The 19,351-nt window shown below is 40.6% G+C and overlaps 1 protein-coding gene across 1 annotated transcript in view; it reads right to left on the reverse strand.

Annotated features, from left to right (window-relative positions):
- Positions 1 to 19,351, reverse strand: part of ABCA4 (ATP binding cassette subfamily A member 4) — a 76,798-nt gene that overhangs the window by 15,187 nt on the left and 42,260 nt on the right. Inside the window, exons 18-34 of the mRNA XM_075711519.1 lie at positions 17,254 to 17,478; positions 14,432 to 14,609; positions 12,995 to 13,126; positions 12,594 to 12,733; positions 11,626 to 11,763; positions 11,172 to 11,359; positions 10,290 to 10,380; positions 9,480 to 9,685; positions 9,028 to 9,076; positions 8,263 to 8,504; positions 7,709 to 7,833; positions 6,245 to 6,343; positions 5,028 to 5,217; positions 2,757 to 2,851; positions 1,723 to 1,755; positions 455 to 560; positions 253 to 327 (exon numbers count right to left, since the gene is read on the reverse strand). Coding sequence (XP_075567634.1) covers positions 253 to 327; positions 455 to 560; positions 1,723 to 1,755; positions 2,757 to 2,851; positions 5,028 to 5,217; positions 6,245 to 6,343; positions 7,709 to 7,833; positions 8,263 to 8,504; positions 9,028 to 9,076; positions 9,480 to 9,685; positions 10,290 to 10,380; positions 11,172 to 11,359; positions 11,626 to 11,763; positions 12,594 to 12,733; positions 12,995 to 13,126; positions 14,432 to 14,609; positions 17,254 to 17,478 — 2,312 coding nt within the window. The remainder of the gene's footprint in view (positions 1 to 252; positions 328 to 454; positions 561 to 1,722; positions 1,756 to 2,756; positions 2,852 to 5,027; positions 5,218 to 6,244; positions 6,344 to 7,708; positions 7,834 to 8,262; positions 8,505 to 9,027; positions 9,077 to 9,479; positions 9,686 to 10,289; positions 10,381 to 11,171; positions 11,360 to 11,625; positions 11,764 to 12,593; positions 12,734 to 12,994; positions 13,127 to 14,431; positions 14,610 to 17,253; positions 17,479 to 19,351) is intronic.

The raw sequence follows: 19,351 nt of genomic DNA on the forward strand, positions 1-19,351 counted from the left end.
AGAAGCACATTTTAAAATTTAGCAGAATGTGTCCTACTCAGAAGTATTTAGGCCAGCAAGAGGTATTAAGAACATGGTTAAAAAAAATCTCACGTTAGAACTTTGCATTAACACTGTATCCCATATTACTTATTATAAGTATAGTATTACATAGCACAGCCGCTCTTGCATCTGAGAATGCCACTAGCAATACTGTCACAATTTGAAGTCTATGTCAAGACTGTGAGTTAGCAGACCACTTCCAGCAAGTACCTTAATATTATCTTCAGTTTCCATGTATTTAAGGAAATTGGAAATTTCTTTAGCAGCAGCCAGTGAAGTTTGTCCCTAAAAAAAAAAAAAAAAAAAAAGGCAAAGATCAGCTGTCTGGGTGAAATCTGGTGCTGCAGGTTTTCAGCTTTGTGACAATTCTTTAGTAAAGGGACAAAAAAAAAATCATAAAAATCTTGCTTACTCCTGTCACATTCATCATTCGGCCAAGATCACTTAAAAAATTGACAACTTGATCTCCAGAAACATGAAGGACTGGGAGCCTTCCTCCTATAGAAATTCCTCCATACCTAACAAAGAGAACAGTGTCATCAGTCACTTGTACCACAGACCCAAAACACTGTACATTGATGGTAATGCTAAAAATCCACTTACTGTAAGTTTGATTTCTATACATCATATAATTCATGTAGAACAATCTCCACTCTTTAACAAATTGCATTAGGTCTTTATAGGGCTTACAAATAATACAAGTTCTATCAGTTTCTGAGGGGTTCATGCCAGGATCCCGAGAAAACTATTATTTAGATAGAAGATTTGGAGAAAACAGTTATTTCTACAGTGCAAAATCTTTAAATCAAGATAATTGACATGTAACTGTTTGGACAGCATGGACGACTGAGGACGGCATCGACCTCAGTTAAAATTTCAGCTGCCCTGAGGGGAGCAGGTATTCACCAGTGCTGGTGCCAGCCAATACTCCATAATGATAAATACTATTACAGGAGATGAACCAAAGGCTAATCCCATAGAAAGTAATGTTTGCACATGAACAAGCAGATATTCCGTGAAGGAAGCCAGTCATCCAGCTGCTACCTTTGAAGTGGATTCCTACTGCTGATGAAAAACTAAATAAGTACGTCCTTCAGGCTAATCGGTCATCTTTCTAAGCTTAGTATCTGCAGTGTAGACGTCACACTGGGGTTAGCTGATGCCTCTATGTAAGCATGGAGCACGAGTGGAATCTGTTTTATAACTACTGCACATGTTCAGAGTGGGGATGAGGAGTTGCGGTTGGTACTTCTGTATTTGATAGCTGGTGTCTAGGTTTCATCTTACCCAGGCCCTTTTTTTGGAGGGTTCATATTTTTCTGCTGCTGCGCTTTGAAAAAGCTGCGTCAGAGCACTATCGCAATGTAGTGCAGTATTGTATTGTAACTTTCCATCACTCAGATCCCATTAGTCTGACTCTTGTAGATAATAAAACGGTGATAGTTCCATTGTGTGCCTCTGGCCTTCATCCTTGTGGGGGTAGTCCAAACAAATGTAACCCCTTGTCTTTATAAAACCCTTGCTAACCCCCAACCTATTTCCCACTGAAGCCATCTCTTTGTTCTATGCTGTCTGCCATAATTCCCCTTGTCCATTCAGAGAAACATTGCGAGGCTCCACGGTAAACAGAAATTCATTGTTCCTTTATTTACCACTACAATCTGTGAATTGGTTTCTTACCTTTGCTCATTGACCCAGTATTTGCTCTTCAAGCTGAAACAGACAAAGAGAATCCTGTCTCTTAGTGCACTGAACCAAAGTCAATGGTATTGCCAGGCTTAAATGGAAATTAAAGGTGAATTTCTACACTTTGCAGATCTCCAGTTTCCCCTAGACAGCTTTTTGCTTGCTTTTTTTTGTTTGTTGGTTTTTGTTTTATTCACTTTCTTTTTTAATTGCTGCTGATTACTTTAAGCTGTGGGGTTGTCAGGACTTTTGGTATTCGCTGCAGTGGGTTTTGGGGTTTTTGTTTTCTGACATGATTCATCTCCAGCGCATACAGAAATAAGCAAGATTTCCAAAGTGACACAGTGGCTCTATCCTAAATCCATAACAAATTGATTTTAAAAGATGTATCTAAAGCAATTATGACATGTGCTAAGAAGAATCAGTCAAAGGCAGCCAGCACATAGCTAATATAACGGGAATTTCAAGAACTGTGCTGGGAATTGAAAAGGTAGGAAGGCCGGAATCAGAAATAACAGGCCATGAACACTGCACAGCTAATTACCGTGCACAACACTCATGCAAGCTGAGGAGCTCTCAGTAGGATAGATGTGTCTACGTAACATTATCTTTTGGCTCTTTAGCACTTCTGGAAAGCAAGAGATAATTAACTCAGGCAGATGGGCATGCTGGTGTGGCTACCGTTCTTCAGGGACACAAACTAGTACCTCTCTCTGCAAGGCAGTTCACCACGCTGTGCAGAGGCACCAGTTTTCTCACCGTTGACACAGCTACCATTACCGTGGCATTCCTGCAACACTGAGACGTAGCTCTGCCTATAAAGGAGTGCCCGATTATACAAATAGGTATAATTAAAACAATTTAACTCCCCTAAAATGAGCATCTCCTATTCTTACATCTGGAATATGGACATGATGCTCAAGTCTACCCAACACTGTGGCACATCAGGTGCTATATTATTATTAAATGAGAATTTCATGGCCAGGTACAAACTACAGCATGTGAAAAACAGAGAGATTCATCCCTACCTCCCTTTTATCAAAGTGGGATATGTTTTCACCAGAAAATCAGAAATATTTCTGTGGGTTAGATCTTGAAGAATTTCTGTGCTGTGCTGCACTCTCTGGAAAGAAAAGAAAACCTAATCAATCACAGTAAACTTTACAGTCTCTAAAGCTATTAAGTGTTTGCAGGAAAACAGCAAAAGTAGCTTTGGTTCGGAGGAATTGCTCAGATTCATAGTATTGCTGAAATGAGAGTGAGTCATTTGTTTTCTAGTCCAAACATCCTTACTTTGCTAAGGTTTCAGAAGAAATAATGAAATCACAGAGGTTTGCGATACCTGATGCAAAACATGTGCACTTCACTCTGAAACCTGACCCAAGTTATTTGCAACAAAGGCCAGGGTTGCTCAAGGCTTTTTCTTCACTGTGAAAGGAAGAAGCTTTTCAAATAAATTGAGGTCCTAGTGAAGGTAAGGTAGTTTTCTATGATTTAGCAAGTCAAAGTAAAAATTAGTATGAAAGCTTGACTTTCACTAGCACATTAGATACTTTGAATGAAAACTACTCTCTTTTTTGGTAATGAAAATGATGCCACATGACACCTTTGTGAGTCTTTTGCAAACACAGGGTCACTGTGAAACGCAAGACCTCAGACTTGCTGAGTTTATCCCAAGGTAGGATATACTTAAAAAGGTTCCTGGGCGGTTTCAGAAGGCAAAGCTTGCAACCTGAAACGACCTAGTAACAACCTAGAAAGTGAGTCTAATGAACTTCCCAGAAGTTCCTGCATTTGTCCGCAGAGAGGCAGTACTGGATGACACAGAAGATACATTACAGATGTCTAGCTGTTTCTACACAATACACAGGAAGACTGGTAGCATCCTCATAGTGCCGTCATTAAACGAGCTGTCTGTGCTCAGGCAATCTTCATAATTATTTACACACTGTGGCTTCCCTGGAGACTCAAGTGTGAACTGTTTCTTCCTGACAAGTTATATAAAATTATCATATCCTGCAAAATTATCAGGATAATATTATGATAAATATATTTGCCTTAGAGGACTAGAATCCCCACAAAAAAAAAAAACAAACCCAAATTAATTTTGCATCCTACATGGATTTGAAGTTTTAGACTAAATTTTCCCCTCAAATACACTAGCATGCAATTAGCAAAATTCAACTTTGACTGTCTGTTGGAACGGGATTACTTGGAAATCAGAAATAACTTGGGATGCTGCGAACAAGGTCAGAATATGACTTTTTTTTTTTTCTCCTTCTTCATGGACAGGAATTCTACAGATATTTAAAACAACTTTGCTTTGTTGGTTTGTGAAACCAAAGTAAGCTGAATCAGTATTTTTAAGAGATAGTGTCATGGATTTAGACTCAGAAATTGATTAAGCTTGGGACATTAGTGTTAAAACTAGAATTATTTTAGTCATTTGGCTAATGTGTGCAGCCTGGCGAACAGGAATATTAAAGTTGAATGATAGGCATGGTGAGACATTAAATTAGTGAGCTATTACAACTGCAGCCACTCTCAGAGTGTTTTTTTTAACTTGTTAGAAAAACATTAGAAAATGTAAACACTAACAGGCTATAATTTTCCTTCGCTCTTCAAAAGACCAAGCACATTTTATAAAGGGCACTGCTAAGATTATTCATTGATAGGAACAGGTGGGAACGTAGCTCTCATCTCTTCTCCATACAGCATCAGTGGTTATTAAATTGCTCATCTTCATGCACATGCATACAAACATTTGTTTTGCCAGCTTAGAACTTTCTCTCTGGAAATGGAACCAAAAGACAAGTAAAAAAAAAAAAAAAAATTATTTGGGGTTGACTCAACACTAATTTTTCCATTTTTAATGATATGGCCACACTCCATGGTTTTCAATATCATGACATTTTTTTCTTTCCTTCCTTTCTTTTTTTTCCTTCCTTCCCTTCCCTTCTTTAAAGAAAGGCAATCTTCTAAACAGAATTGTTTTTCAGACAAAAAAAATTAAGATTAAAAAAAAATTATTTCATAAATTGTTATTTTTTTGGTGATTTTTCTATTACATGAAAAGTTTGCAATTTGGATGAAAAGAGTAATCAAATTTCACTTAAATGTGTAAGCTTTTCCGATATGTCTGAAACTGAATTCCAAATTCCAGCAATCCTTGCTCCCTTAAAAAAAATATGCTCAATTCCTTCCACGTATATTGGCATGGCAAAGTACTGACACACTAACCCCTTTTCCAGCCCTTTCCATGAAAATTTCTACAAAGATTTATGGCACAGGGACACTACCTGTGGTGGCGGGAGGCCTCCTGCGCCTGCCGGGCATTCTGGCAGCATAGTGAGCTTCTTGGGAGTGCTGCACTTGCAGGAAGGTGAAGGGTTCTCGGGGCTCCACTTTTGGCTCAGCAGGAGGCTGCTTAGGTTGGGATGAACAGCAGGTGTGCTCCAGGCGGTTGGTATATTATTGCACGGGTAGTTCCTGTGTGGAGGAACAGAGTCTTTAAGCTGTGCAGAGATACAGTTCTTGAGAGCTCTCAAATCCACAGAATCACAATGCTCTTGGCAGACACTATCCTCTCAGCCCTCATCCTGTGAGTTATGAATAATAAGAATGTTTTAGACGACTTGGTAAACATGAATAAATATAATCTTCCCCCACATCTCCGCCAAGTTTACTGTGTTCAGCTTGCAGATAGGACACTGAAGGAACAAGGGGACTGTGTTTGACCCATCAGTACACACAAAATCTGCAGCGGACCCATATCTTTGTGAAGAAACTATCCTTTTCCTTGCTCATGCAGCGTATTTTCTCTCTTTACTGTTTAAAGTTTCCTCTTTGTTCCTGCTGTACCAGGCAGAGGAGAGGAAGGGGAAGAGGGAGGAGAGGACAGCCAGAAGAATCAAGTTGCTGGATATGACGACTGGGAGGGAGGCAGGAGAAAAGGAACAAATGGCAAAGCATAGCATGCCAGCGACAAATGCCTCCAAAGCAGGGCTCACGGGCAGGACAACAAATGTTAAAGTAAGAGCTCTACTAAGATGGTCCTCTAGAGTGAGAATAGCTTCAAGTCATAGACACCGTCCTTTCACTACTTCACAATCTGAGCAATTGCTGAAGCTATTGCTTCCAAACACACCAGTGGGCACAGGAGGAACCTGAGGGGACTCACACGTGGGAAGTGCCAGGGAAGCTGTGAAGATTTGGGTCTGAGCCCACTGGCCTACTGACATACAGTGCAAGGTCGCTTAATTCTCAATACGAGGCTACATGAGCTGGCTTCCAGCTAGTCACATTGAGCACTGTGAATCATTCTTAATCCAGTGGCATTGTTGTCTTGCTGTTTGTTTGTTACCTCTGACCCGATATTAGATACTATTACCAACAATATATCTGAAGCATTGGCTCTAGTGAAAAGTCAAGCCAAGTCATTGTTGTTTCATTATTCAAATTCCACTAGTAATACCCTGCTAGAATCTTGTTCAAGAGAGACTAGCTAGCAACTTACGGAAGAGGCTGATTCTTCATGCAGCGATTTCCAAATCCTGGTTTATTCAAGAAAGCATCAGTGAGGAGGACCATCTGCTCACTGCCAGGACGCTCATTGCTAAGGGAATAAGATAGGACTTTCTCTATAAAAATCTTTTTTCAAACTATCATACTGGAATACACATAGCAACTGGTGAAGGACAGCCACATGGCAGAATGAACTGCCCCCCTCCAAATGCTGATAATTCAATTATTTATTTATGCAAAACCCCAGAACCTTCCAAGAGGGTGAACAGACTAAAGCAATGGTCCTTTTCTCCTAATATTAAAGCATGACTTCTGACATAGTCCTCTAGCAATATTCTCCAAAAAGGCTTGAATCCACATTTCTACCCACTCAGCCCTGTCACACTCAGTAATCAGAAGATGAAAAACATATTCTGTATTTTCATTTGCTGAGGCCAAAGAGACAATGCTGCTAATAGTGAAGTGTCTGCAACTAACAACCTAATAACATTAGACTCCAGAATGTTGCTAGTGCCAAGTCTCATACAAGTATGAATATCAAACTCTGCTTCATACACTACCATGTGTAAATTAAATTAAAGCTTTTTTTTTTTTAAATTAAAGCATTTTCAGTATGAAATGGAAGGAAAATGCTTCAAAATTATTGCCTTCAGTTTTGCTGCTTTCTGCTACTTGCAATCTAGTCTAGGACTTCAACACTGTTTATAAATTTCCTGTGCATTGCATATGTTCTGACTTGGTGCAAGTTCAGCTTTGGAATACGTGGAAGTGAAGGTGAAGCAAGTGTTCAGGAGAGCACACAGGAATTGTGCAGTGACGTGGAGAGAACAGAACTGAAGCTTCTATGAAGAATGAAAGGAGACAAAGTGCTAGTAGGAAAAACAAAACAAAAAACCAAACCAACCAAACAAACAAAAATCAGACCCAGTCAAAAGATACTGTGTGGGAAGAAACTGCTAAGCAGCAGCATTAATAAAACCTAAGAGTCTCTGCTTTCATCTTGTTTCCATAACTTGGCCCAAATACTGTACTAACTATAAATAAATCTACCACAGGTCAGCAGATAGGCTTGAATCTCATTGTTCTCTAAGATCATGAATATAGGAGTAGTTCAATGGCATATCAGAAACAGCCAGGTTTCTCACTGGCCTGGATCTCCTGTTAGGCAGGATATGTAACTTTAGAAGTGTTGAGGTCATGAATTCAGGTAGGAAGAGGAGAGTACCAAAGATAGCAAGATGTTTGAAGGACTACTGGTTAGACATACTAGCAGCTGTATTCTCCACTTGCCCCCATTTCATGCTATTTTAAATCTGCTGAATCCAGTGGAGTTAATCCTTTTTTATACCACACAGAGTGAGAAAAGCCCAGTAAGACAGGGCCCCATGATCCTAAACACTAGGGAGAAAAGGGTGTATACATGACAGATGCACTTTCACTCAGTGATTGCTCTCACCTGAAGAAAGTAAACTGTTGTCCATAGATCCAAGGGTGTAAGGTTAAGGCAGGGTATTCTCCAAATGGAGGAATAATGACTGTAAGTATTAAAGACAGCAACACAAAACTAGCAGGGAGAACAATCTGCAGGGAACACGAAAATATCACACTAGGTTATTAGATATATGTTATAGAGTGACACCGTACACAACTCATACATAAACAAAGGAGGGACAGCAGAGACACACAAATCAGACCTGGTTTAGCTCCTGAACACCAACAATTTAATTTCCAAAGCTTTCAGTTAAGATTCTGGGTGTCACAGAACTGTATTATGTTAAAAATAAAATGCTGGGCTAGTCGTGATTGAATCATGAACTTGGTGCAGGTGATAGACTTTAAGTGGAAAGAAACAGAATAAGAGGCAGACGAGTTGGAATCATAATTAGAACAGTTAGGGACACTGTTACCCATTTGCAGCACCTCTGTTGCTTTGCATAGAGACATTGCTGGGAAGGACCGCATTGAGAATGTTGTGGGAAAGAGTCAAGAACCGCAAAAGCCAGTCAGTACCTGGGCTAGGAAGTCCTTGTGGCTGCGGGAAGCATGGTGGAACCGTTTGATCAGCAGTGCTTTGATCTGCTGATGTACAAGCTGAAAACCCTTATACTGTCGGGACCCTTTGCCTTCATTTTGATCTCCTGCTATGCCTACTGGCATTCGAGAAGTGTCGTTAGTTTTCAGTGCGGTTTGTTCAGCTGGTTTGCTCTCAGTAGAAGTTTTGCCAAGAGTAGAACCATTTTCTTGAGTGTCTCCTAGGTTAAGATGAAAAGGGGCAGAGAAGACACTTTATCCTCCATACATGAAGGTAGCACAAACATTTTAATGAGCTCCAGGTTCTACCAACTGTATATATCACATCACCAGATTGCTTTAATTACAACTGTTGCCCTGTGGCTGTATCTAGTGGCATCACGTAGGTTAACGTTCCTCTTACTCAGCAGGATGAACAAGTTAATCATGTATGTAGTTTATGGACTAATGGTCAACAAAGTACTTTTTATAAAACTACTAAAACCATTGACATCTAGGGGCATGACACTCCACTTCTATTTACATAGTTAAGAACCTCATCCAATCTAAATAAAAGTCTGTCTGTTGACTTCATCTTGTTTCTCAGATATCATGTCAGGCGCTAAAATGAGATATTTGCTGACCAAATTTATTTTGGCAAGAACATCATACAAAGACTGAAAGTTCTGAGGCTCTTCTTTACTTGGCATTCAGAATACAGAACAGTCCCAGAAGTTTATCAAATACTGATTCATGCATCTATACCTGTTTTTTGCATTCCAGGGTCAGCTTCTGCTGTGACCTTCAGGAAAACCTGCCACAGACAAATACATCTCCCAGTTAGAAATAGAACAGGTACAATAACCTGACCTCTGGAACACTATACATCATCCTTTAATGTAACAGAAAAAAATTTAGATACCTTTTCAGTACTCCAGCTTATTACACAATCACAGGTCTCTTATGAAACATCTCAGAAAATAAAGACAGACAGATTTCAGGATAATGAGTCATGGTCCACAAGGCTAGCATGAAGGCTTGGATCCTTTCTCCACGCCCATCCCAAAGACTTTCTGAGTGTGCCACAGCATACATGACTACGTGTTGAAGGGGGTATTAGGAATTAGTAAGATTACATGTTTAAGAACAGGAACTGTCTCAGAAAACATTTTGAGCACTGATGGTAAGATCAGCAGATATTTTAATCTGTCCTTTACCTCTTCAAGTGGTGTGTCTGAAACTCCAAAACTGCTGAGTCCCAGGTCATCCAATGTTTCCTCCAGCTCTCTGAAGAGACTGGCATAAGATCGCTGTTTAAAGTTTTTATTGGGCAAAAGGTAAATGAGTTCCTGACCAATGCTTTCAATTAATTTTGCTTCTGGGATATGATGATGAATTACTTCTGCCAGCTCATTCAGATCTCCTGTGAAAAGTAAAAACAGTGTTCAAAGAACAAATACTTAACTGTGCTAAGCATGATTTCAACAGCTTTTGTTTGCACTATACAAAAGGGGACTGCTCTGTTACATAACTCACAGATATCTCAGTTAATTCTGTACTAGACTGGGCTATGTTTCTAATTATGCTCTGGAACTGTGTAGCAGGAAACTATTTCAGGTCTGTTAATAAAGCACAACAAAATCTTCAGGAATATCTACTTAAGCTCCTCTCTTGTGTAGAAAAGCCAAAACTACTTTTTCTGAGAAAGCAGGTTCCCTTTGCTCTAGATATGCTTTAGTTTTCATTAACAAATACGCATTTTGGTCCAGAGTAGTTCAAAATTCAGTCTATACATCTAGAGCACACAAACTTGCAGTTCACCATCTGCACGTGAGACCACATACACATCAAAAAGGGGCAATGGTAAGCAAACCCACAAAGAAACCTTATCAAATTCATGTTACGATACAGATGTTAGAGACAAGTACTGAACAGTGGGCCTCAGCAGCATTGATCTGTAAGATGAGATTGCAGCAGAACAGGAGACATAGCTATGTGCTGGAATGATGAACCATCCCACTTCTTACCATCCAGTTCCTGCTCTGGAGCTCCTTCTATGTCCCTGTGTGCACAGCTGGAGCAGGAGCAGGAGCACTGAGATCCACAGCTACAAAGCGACTAGCAGGGGAAAGCAACAGATACAAAGATGAAAGTGCTTCACATACATGCAAAACAGCATGTAAGCGTTGTCAGCCTTTGAAAGGCTTGAGTCAGTGAAAAATATGTCCTATCTGGAGCATCTTGAACATATTCTACTGTAAGTCATCTGAGGACTGGATTAAGCAATGCAGAAAACGTCAATCCACCTGCACAACGCATATCTGTCAGTTCTAAATTGCATGCAAAATATCTGGGGAAATGCAATCAGCAGTTGCCATGAGTATACAGATCATGTTGCTACTAAGACTGGAAGCACTACTAACAGCAGAAAGAATCCAGATCCCTACTTCTCAAGTTGTGCGAGGCCAGTTTAGCTATGGATAATGTAGACTCTTCTGGTGTCTGAGCTAGTTACTAGACTACACCATGTTTACAATGAGTCTACTGCAAAAGCAAGCATCAGAAAGACCTGTATATGGACAAAGGCAACTTGATTGGTAAAATTTTAGACATACTTAACTGATGAGGGTGAACTATAGACCACTGAGGGCTTCATATCCACCTATTATTTTCACCTGTCTGGCTGAATATATATTTATAAAACCAGAGAAGGTTTTTACAGAGAGAGACTCACATATCCATATAATTTCATGAGGTGTCATCAAATTTTCTCATTGCTTTCTTCATTTTGAAGTCAGTATTGTACACAGCCTCAAGCAGCACTTAACTGCTTTCTACCTTGGTGCAGTGCATGAACATGTATAAGTATTTTTCAGATTACATGTGCAGGGAGGGAGCTACATACTTACTGTAGCCCTTCCAATTCTGGTGTTTTTCATCTTGCGAACAAGAGTGAGATAGAAGCCAGACCCAAAGCAGTTCTTTAGGAATACAGGAGAGCCTGAGCAGAAGAGTTTCCCTTGGGATATGATGGCTACTCTGTCTCCAAGGATGTCTGCCTCATCCATGTGATGGGTTGAGAGGATGATGGTTCTGCCTAGAAGGAACAAGAAGGTTCAAGGCACGGACTCTCTCTAGAACTCAAAACTGTGCTTAGTTTTTTGGCAATTAATGCAGGGTTTTCTCTGCACCAGAGCCAGGTCCCAGGTTTGCCAAGTCCATAGGTACCTGTTCAAAGAATCTCGTTTGCTTGTATTCATATTTCACTACTCGTGACAGTTTACGCAGCAGGCACACGCTGCATCTCTGACAGGTTTTAAAAACAAAACGAACCAAAACTATTTCCACTCTCAAACCTGTTACCTGAGCGATACTTCAGCAGAAGATCCCAGATAGATCGCCTGGAATATGGGTCAACTCCAGAAGTGGGCTCATCCAAGAGTATCACTTTTGCTTCACCCACGAAAGCAATGGCAACAGACAGTTTCCTTTGCATTCCACCTACCAGAGGACAGACACATCCGGGAGTCTGAGATGAATTACGTAAGTGGCAGGGATGTAATTTACACTGCTTGTCAGTGTGGAGACAAACTGACACAAGTAAAACAAACCCCATCCTCAGATAAATATTTCTGCAAAATTAAATCAATAGTCACATTTTTCTTCTGAAGTTCAGAACAGCTTGTTCAAAATTTTACTATTTTTTAAATATGTTTTTCAACTATGTGTTGCCTTTTCTGCTTCTTGCCAGAAGCAAAAGCAGGAAGATAAGAGATTTTCATATTCTCCTGTGAAACTAGCCAAATTTATAGTTGCAATCAGGACAAAGCAGTATAAGAACACTTGGCTGTTTATTCAAATCAGCTTTTGAATTTGAAAGTGAAATGTGTTCAAATACACTACGTGCATTTGTACCTTTAGAATGAAAGAAGTTACTCCTACAAATAATACAGTATTAGAGAGTACTGATCCAAACAGTGGAGCAGCGTGGTAGTATAACATTTCATTTGCCTTGAAATAATAGAATATTGTATTTATTTTTTTTTCTTACATTGACAGATTTTTTATATATATATATATATATACTCATTTAAAAATAACAGCCTTAGGTATATTTGAATTTGTTGTATATTTATAAGAAACAGCAGCTTTAGGGACAGTTGTGCCAGCTTTACTATTTGTACAGTCACATTTACTCTTTGAGAGTAAAGACCTCTCCAGTGCACAGTGATGCGTCAGAATATGGCTTCAAACATGTCATTCAAACAATAATTGTCCAAAGACAAAGAAAAGGCAGAAGAAGAAACATCTTAGAACAATCCTGTGGGCACCTGACAAATTCTGAGCCTCTTCATTCCTTTTATGGGTGAGGCCCATGTCTTCTAGCATTGTTTCCAACTCTTGCTCAGCTTCATCCCTCGATCTCCCTTTCAGTTGAGAATAAAACAAGATGTGCTCTGCTACAGTAAGGCTGTGAAATCAGACAGAAAGGCACCAAGGCAATTTAAATGAATAAGCAGATGATTTTTTTTTTTTTTCCCCAAGCAGCAATAGATTCACTCTAGCTTTATCTTGCTAAAGGAAGAGGGGCTGCTTTACCCTAAATCTCGATCACAGATCTTCTTTGAGAGAAGTGCCTCTGAGATTATCTACTGCCAGCACAGTAAGAGAAACAACACAAGCACGCAGACTGGGACCCTTATTCCTAAAGCTAGTATGGGATGATACTTACTGATTGAATAAGATGTTGTACTGAGGGCACATCCCTAACCTGTGCCGAATGGAGTCCATGTGAGTCTGAATATCCAAGCCGCCAATCAACACAGTTCCAGAGGTAGGTGGGAAGAGGCCTGCCAGTATTGACCTGGGAAAATAAAATGAGGAAAGTCCCACTCTCCTATCTTTCTGTGCCAGATTAGGAAGATGCATTGCATGATTCCACTAGATGGAGCATGATGACTTCTTACTATGGGCCTTGATGAAACAACTCCAGTGAAAAAACATACATATAAATACTCTTGCCCTGCTACAGTGAGAATCTTGTGGATCTGCTAACATAAGTTTTGATACATCTGTCTGTGCGGTTCTGGCCTGCATGAAAAATCTGTTTTAGTGAGCTACTCTGTTTCAGAGTAGTTTGTTCAGCATGTCACATCACCCCTATGTACAAACGGGTCTAAAATGAAGCTCACTAGGACCAAGATAGAGAATAATCGTTTGAGGTCTCCAGCCACGCTGACCCATGCCCTACACCTTTATTTTCTGTAAAATGGAAGGGGGCCAAACGTTACATTGCAAATAGGTGGAACCCGTTACTAGATTTGCATGAATAATGGATTTTCCAGTTCTGAAAATTTCAAAGCAATAGAAATTTTTGGTTTTATCAGGAGAATAGAAAAACAAATTTACAAAACATTTCAGCAGATTAGAATGCTTTTATTTTGAGTCAAACATATTTCTTGTGGAACAGTTAAAAAAATTTAAAAATTAAAGTGGTCTGCTGGGAAACTTCATAATGAAACACTTCAGTTCTTTCAACATTTGGTGAATTTGCCACAGACTCATTAAATGTTTTCTTCATCAATGAATCCTATTTTGCCAAATGAAGTTCTGTATAAAGAAAATTAAACATTCCTAAAGTCGAGCTTCCTGAGATGCTAGGGTTCTAGGACTAGAGGAACATTTTAATCTGGACATGGATCTTGCATATATGTAACCATTTTGTCTAGAGGGCAAATATTTTTACTCCTTTGCACACAGACCAAAAAACATGACTGACTTAAAGCCAGTTAGAGAAACCAAGAACACGTGGAGTGTGGTGGCTTTCAAATTTTCAGCTCTTTCAGCCAGAAAATCCTTCTCCCTCTTCACCTATCGGAAGTTTGGCCATGGGAAATGAATTCTGGGGGAGAGAATTGCTTCCTTCTCTCTAGACTTTCACTTGCTTGTGTCATGCATTGCCTCCCTCCCAGGGCTTTAGCTAATCCAGGATATCTTCTCTTTGCCTAGGGGCAGCATTTCCCTGTCTGGAAAAAGCTTGATGTTGTGCATCAAGCTAGCTGCAGGGGTGGCAGAGAGACAAGGGAAGAGTGAAAAGAGAAGAATGCTTCTCAGGACAAGAGCAATAGAGCACTGCCCTGGATTTGCTTCTTCTAAAATACAGACTTACATGGTGGTTGTCTTTCCTGCTCCATTGTGACCAAGGAAAGCTGTGATCTGGCCCTCATAAAAAGTAATACTCATCCCATCTACTGCTGGCTTGGGCCTGTTTGCAAAACTCTTCACCAGGTTCTCAATGCATACTCCTGGAACCAATCCTGTTGGCTCAGGCTCAAAGAAGGTGTTTACTTGAAAGGCAAAAAATCAAGAACAAAAAAAGAATAAAAACATGTGCTTCAATCCCAGTTCTGATGATGACACATCAATCAGTGCAGAAACAACACCACATACCCAGTAAAATACAGCATCATGTACCAGGGCCAGATTCTCCAGTCACACCAGTACCAAACTGAGGCAAGATTTCTAACTGCAGTGCAATTTATTTAGATTCACCCACATATCAATGACAGGAGAAGCGGAGCCCAGAATTGTAATGGCCTGTGGAGCGGTAACTCATTGGGTCAGGTGAAGCTGAACATGCTTTCTGTTTTCATTGTGTAGCAGGAAGATTATTTGGGATTGTTGTCTGTAGATACTTAGATAGGCTGAGAGATTACATTAAACAAGCAGCAGGTTGCCTTTCTAGCCAGGCTGAAATCTGCCATTCAAATCATCGGCCCAGCTGTGCATTCTTTTGCCATGATGCTTTAAAAAAACCCCAACATTTGCCTTTAATCCTGGTAGGTGCAATTTACCCCCTTGCTGAGGCCAGCTCAAGACTTAGGCAGTACCTAACATGAGCACTACATGGGATGGCTTTCTCTCGGGATTAAAAATGCATTATTGCAAATAGCACCATCAGGATGTTTTATTGCATCAGCTTCTAGACAAAACAAACTTCCTTTGAAGTAAATTAAGCCCTTGGGCAATGTGAATTATAGGAGTTGAGAAATTTAAACTAAAGACCCTGTCCACTTTTGTTTACACAGAATGCTTAAGGCTTTGTAGGGAGGCTTGTTTTGCAATTGCAGTTTACTTAAATTGTTCAGTACCCAGCAGGCCTGTGTGGAGAGCAGCCAATGCCATCTGGGTGAAACCAGCCCCACCTCCATCAGTGGCTTGTATGACTGTCATTATAAACAATACTCAGGAAAAAGTCCCAAATATGCTGCCCATGAGAGACCCGTGTACGCTACAGAGCAGCTGAAATAATTCATCTAGAATGGGTAGCTTTATTTTAAATAAAATTATGTTTATCATAAACTTTTCTTATTATGTTTATGATAAATTTTTCTTTTGCTTTGTGAAGGAATCTAGGTTTCCTTTTACCTTACTGGGCCAGATACAAACATCCCTGTATTTACAAAAGTTCACACAGAGTCCGGCTAGATAGTTCTGCATATACTGGCAACTGAGGTACCATCCTCGGTTTTATATGTATCATGAGATCAATTCCTATTTGCCTGCCACCCTCACTGACAAGTTCTGAGGCAAATTCTCTGATGATCTCCCCCAGTATCTGCTTTGCATCACCTGAAGGACACTGGTGGAGCGTTGAGCTCCCTTTTTTTGTGATTCATATTTCTCCATTCTGATCCTATTCCCCCAGTGCAGTTTTGGGCCATTTAGGTCTTTCTTCAGAGGTGGCAGCATTTGTGGAGACGTGGATGGGGCTTTGGGGAAAGCTCTGCTTAAAATGTGTCAAGCGGTTAGGACAGATTTATAGCGTGTCTGCCTTGCTCTGCTAACCTGTGCTAGTATGGGACTGCACTAGAGTTAAGCCATTAGAACTACTCTCCATTTCCCATCCCATTACTCTTACAGGAAGCGCTAGCTCTTACATGAAGCCATTTTGGAAACTGTGTCCTTGAACCATACCAGCTCTGCTCTTGGCTTCTCCACGTGTCTCCCAGTTCCTGTGTGGCTGGCTGAAAGGGAAGGCAGGCTTTTTTGTGCCGTGACAGGCAAAGCCCTTCCTCTGTGGCCATGGAGCAGCTGGAACCTGGGAGCTGGTGAGTACAGCACCACAAAGATAAGGCAGTACTAGGAGAAGATTGGCTGCAATAACCTTTGCCCTCTGCCTGTCTTTTTTCTTTTGAAGTCCTGTCCTGTTTCCATTCACCCTGAATGCATGTTTTCAGTGCCTACGTGAGGAGCTCTGATGACCCCACTTTTATCTCTAGCTTTTCAAGAGAGTCAGAGTGGGCCCAGAGCTGTCTGTAGCAGTTACTTTTGCTACAGAATCCACATGCATTCCTCTGAGCATCACATACAGAAAACTATTCTGGCTCCCCACAAAAGAAGACATTGGGACTTGAAAACAAGGCAGGTCATTCAGGAATTCTTAGGTGGTGGCTAATGTCAGCATCAGAAAGGGCTGCAGACAGACACACAGAGCACTTCAGATAAATCCCTTTGAAACCAGCCTTTCCCTACAGATGTAAGGCACACTAAAGATAGGCAAACAAAAAAAAGGGGGCTAGGAGGAAAGCATTCCTCTCAGCATAAGTATTTTTATTGAAGTCATGGCTCTGTTTAATTCTAAGAAGTCAATGTATGTGTCTCTGAGGCTTCCCTCAGCATGAACACTAACTTGCTACAGAAACAGCCTGCCTTTGCTCAATAAAAACAAGTTACAGAGCTCTTCTGGAAGACAGCTCTCTTATGTGTAGTGGCTAAAATATTCTAAGGGGTTGTGAATGTGAGGGAATCAGTAAGAGGGTAGCTGGGAGAGTCAGCGCCTCTCCTGAGCTTAGCTCTGGCAGTTGCATGCTATCCTCTGTAGCCTACTGGGCTCGTGTAGTTTGACTCCAAACATTCCTATGTCTAGTTTGTTATGAAGTACAATGAGTATAGTATCTCAGAAGGACTCAGGTTGCTCTCTCTCCTTACTATTAAGTTCATCTTTGTCCTGGACATCTGTCTTAGGCTTCCCCTGCTCGCCGGGTTCTTTTTCTCGTTTGTGTTTACATTGTTTGTTTTTACCATCCTTCTGCCCCTGGTTGTCACTCTTTTCTTCTGGCTTTTCAGGTTCTTCAGATTTCTTTGTTCTGCTTTCATTTTTTTCCCCTTCCATGGCCTTCTGATCCACACAGCCTTCTGACTCTGGACTTTTTTCTATATCAACCAAAAGTAACCAACATTTAGTTAACCAAAATTTATTTTCCTCTTATCTCTAGAGGGGCTTTGAGGAAAAGGAGGTAGTCCTAAGCCTTGAGCTCTCCAAGAGCATTAATCATCAGTGCTTTACTCAGGTTAGGAACACAGCACTCAAAGCCATCTAGCTTAAAATCTGCTTCACAGTGTCAGGAACAGATTATTTAAGGAAGACGACTGACAATTTTGCAATTATAGACTCAGAGTAGAAGATCCTGACTAATATTAGGAACATGCTTTACATTTTGTCCATGCAACTCTAGACTAAATTCTTCACCACATGAAGAGAAAGGCCATACAAACTTTTCCTAGACTTACAGTGAGAGGAAGAAAAAACAAATGAAAACGTTAAATGAAAAGCAAACTGCTAAACTGCTACTTAGATTAAGAGACTAGCTCCATTTTCAGCTGTGCATTTACATTATCTGACATTTTCTTATCCCGTTTTCTTCCCAACACATTAACCAGTTACAATAAATTAAGAAATTCTTAGTACTACCCTTGAAGAAACGATATGAGTTGAGAAAAGTTCTACAGTTTTCATGTAAGCTGAGGCACTGAAGAGTCTTAGTTCTTCAAACAGGTAAGAATCGCATGCCTCTGGCAAAGGAATTAATCAGAGATGACCTTTCCAGCTGTCCTTGCTTGAGAAAACCCAAGGCAATGTTTTGTAGAAGAGAGGATGAAGTAAGTATCAGCACACTCAAGCTAGCTGAGATAATCATGGAATAATTTAGATCAGAAGGGGCTTCCAAAGATCTCCAGTTCAATCCTCAAAAAGTAGGGCCAATTCAGATCACAGTGGCTATCTCCAAAAATGCAGATTTCACAACCCTTCTTGAGCAACCTGTTTCAGTGTTCTACCTACCTTCACAATAAGTAATTTTTTTCTTATATTGAATCAGAATTCCTGTTTTCCAGCTTACATCTATTGCCTCTCATGCTCCCACTAGGCATACCTGAGAAGTCTAGCTCTATCTTAGCTTGCTTTCTTAAGGCTGAGCAGATCCAGCTCTCTCAGCATCTCCTCATATGTTCTATGCTCCAGCTCCTAATCAACTTGGTGGCTCTTTACTGAGCTCCCTCCAGTAACTCTATGTCTTCCTTTCGATGATGATCCCCAAACTGGACAACACAGTACTCCAGATGCAGTCTCACAAGTGCTGACTAGCACGGAAGAATCACTTCCTTTGAACTGATGGCTATACTCTTGCTAATAAAGTTCAGGATGCATCTGGTCTTGACTACACGGGCATACTTGATGGGTCATGTTCAACACGTTGTCAAACAGACATTTTCTATAAAGCTGCCTGCCAGCCAGGCAGTGTCCAGTCTGTATTGCCCTGTGGAGTTACTCCATCCCAGACACAGTATTATGCATTTACTTTTGTTGAACTCCACGAGGTTCCTATGAAGCCATTTCTCTAGCCTGTTGAGGTCCCTCAGAAGAACTGCCCTGCACTCCACTGCTCCCTCCAATTTGGTATCTTCCACAAAGTCGTTCACGGTGCCCTCTACCCCATTACTTGGTCTGCTAATAAAGTCATCAAACAGTATTAAGTCCAGTGTCAGTCCCTGTCAGACCCCTGCCACTAATAAGCAGTCCCCAGTTATGCTTTGTGCTGCTGATCACAATCCATTGGACTCAACAGTTCAGCCAACTTTCTACCCACTTTAGCGTCCACTCAAGCAGCCTGTATCTCATTAATCTGGCTATCAGAATACTATGTGAATCCATGCTAAAGCCCTTGCTGAAGTCAAGTTAAATGATATCCACTGCTCTCTGTTTGTCCATTGATCCAGCCATCACAGAAGAAAATGAGACTTGTAGGCA

This window comes from Pelecanus crispus, chromosome 5, assembly GCF_030463565.1.
Source record: "Pelecanus crispus isolate bPelCri1 chromosome 5, bPelCri1.pri, whole genome shotgun sequence".
Taxonomy (NCBI): domain Eukaryota; kingdom Metazoa; phylum Chordata; class Aves; order Pelecaniformes; family Pelecanidae; genus Pelecanus; species Pelecanus crispus.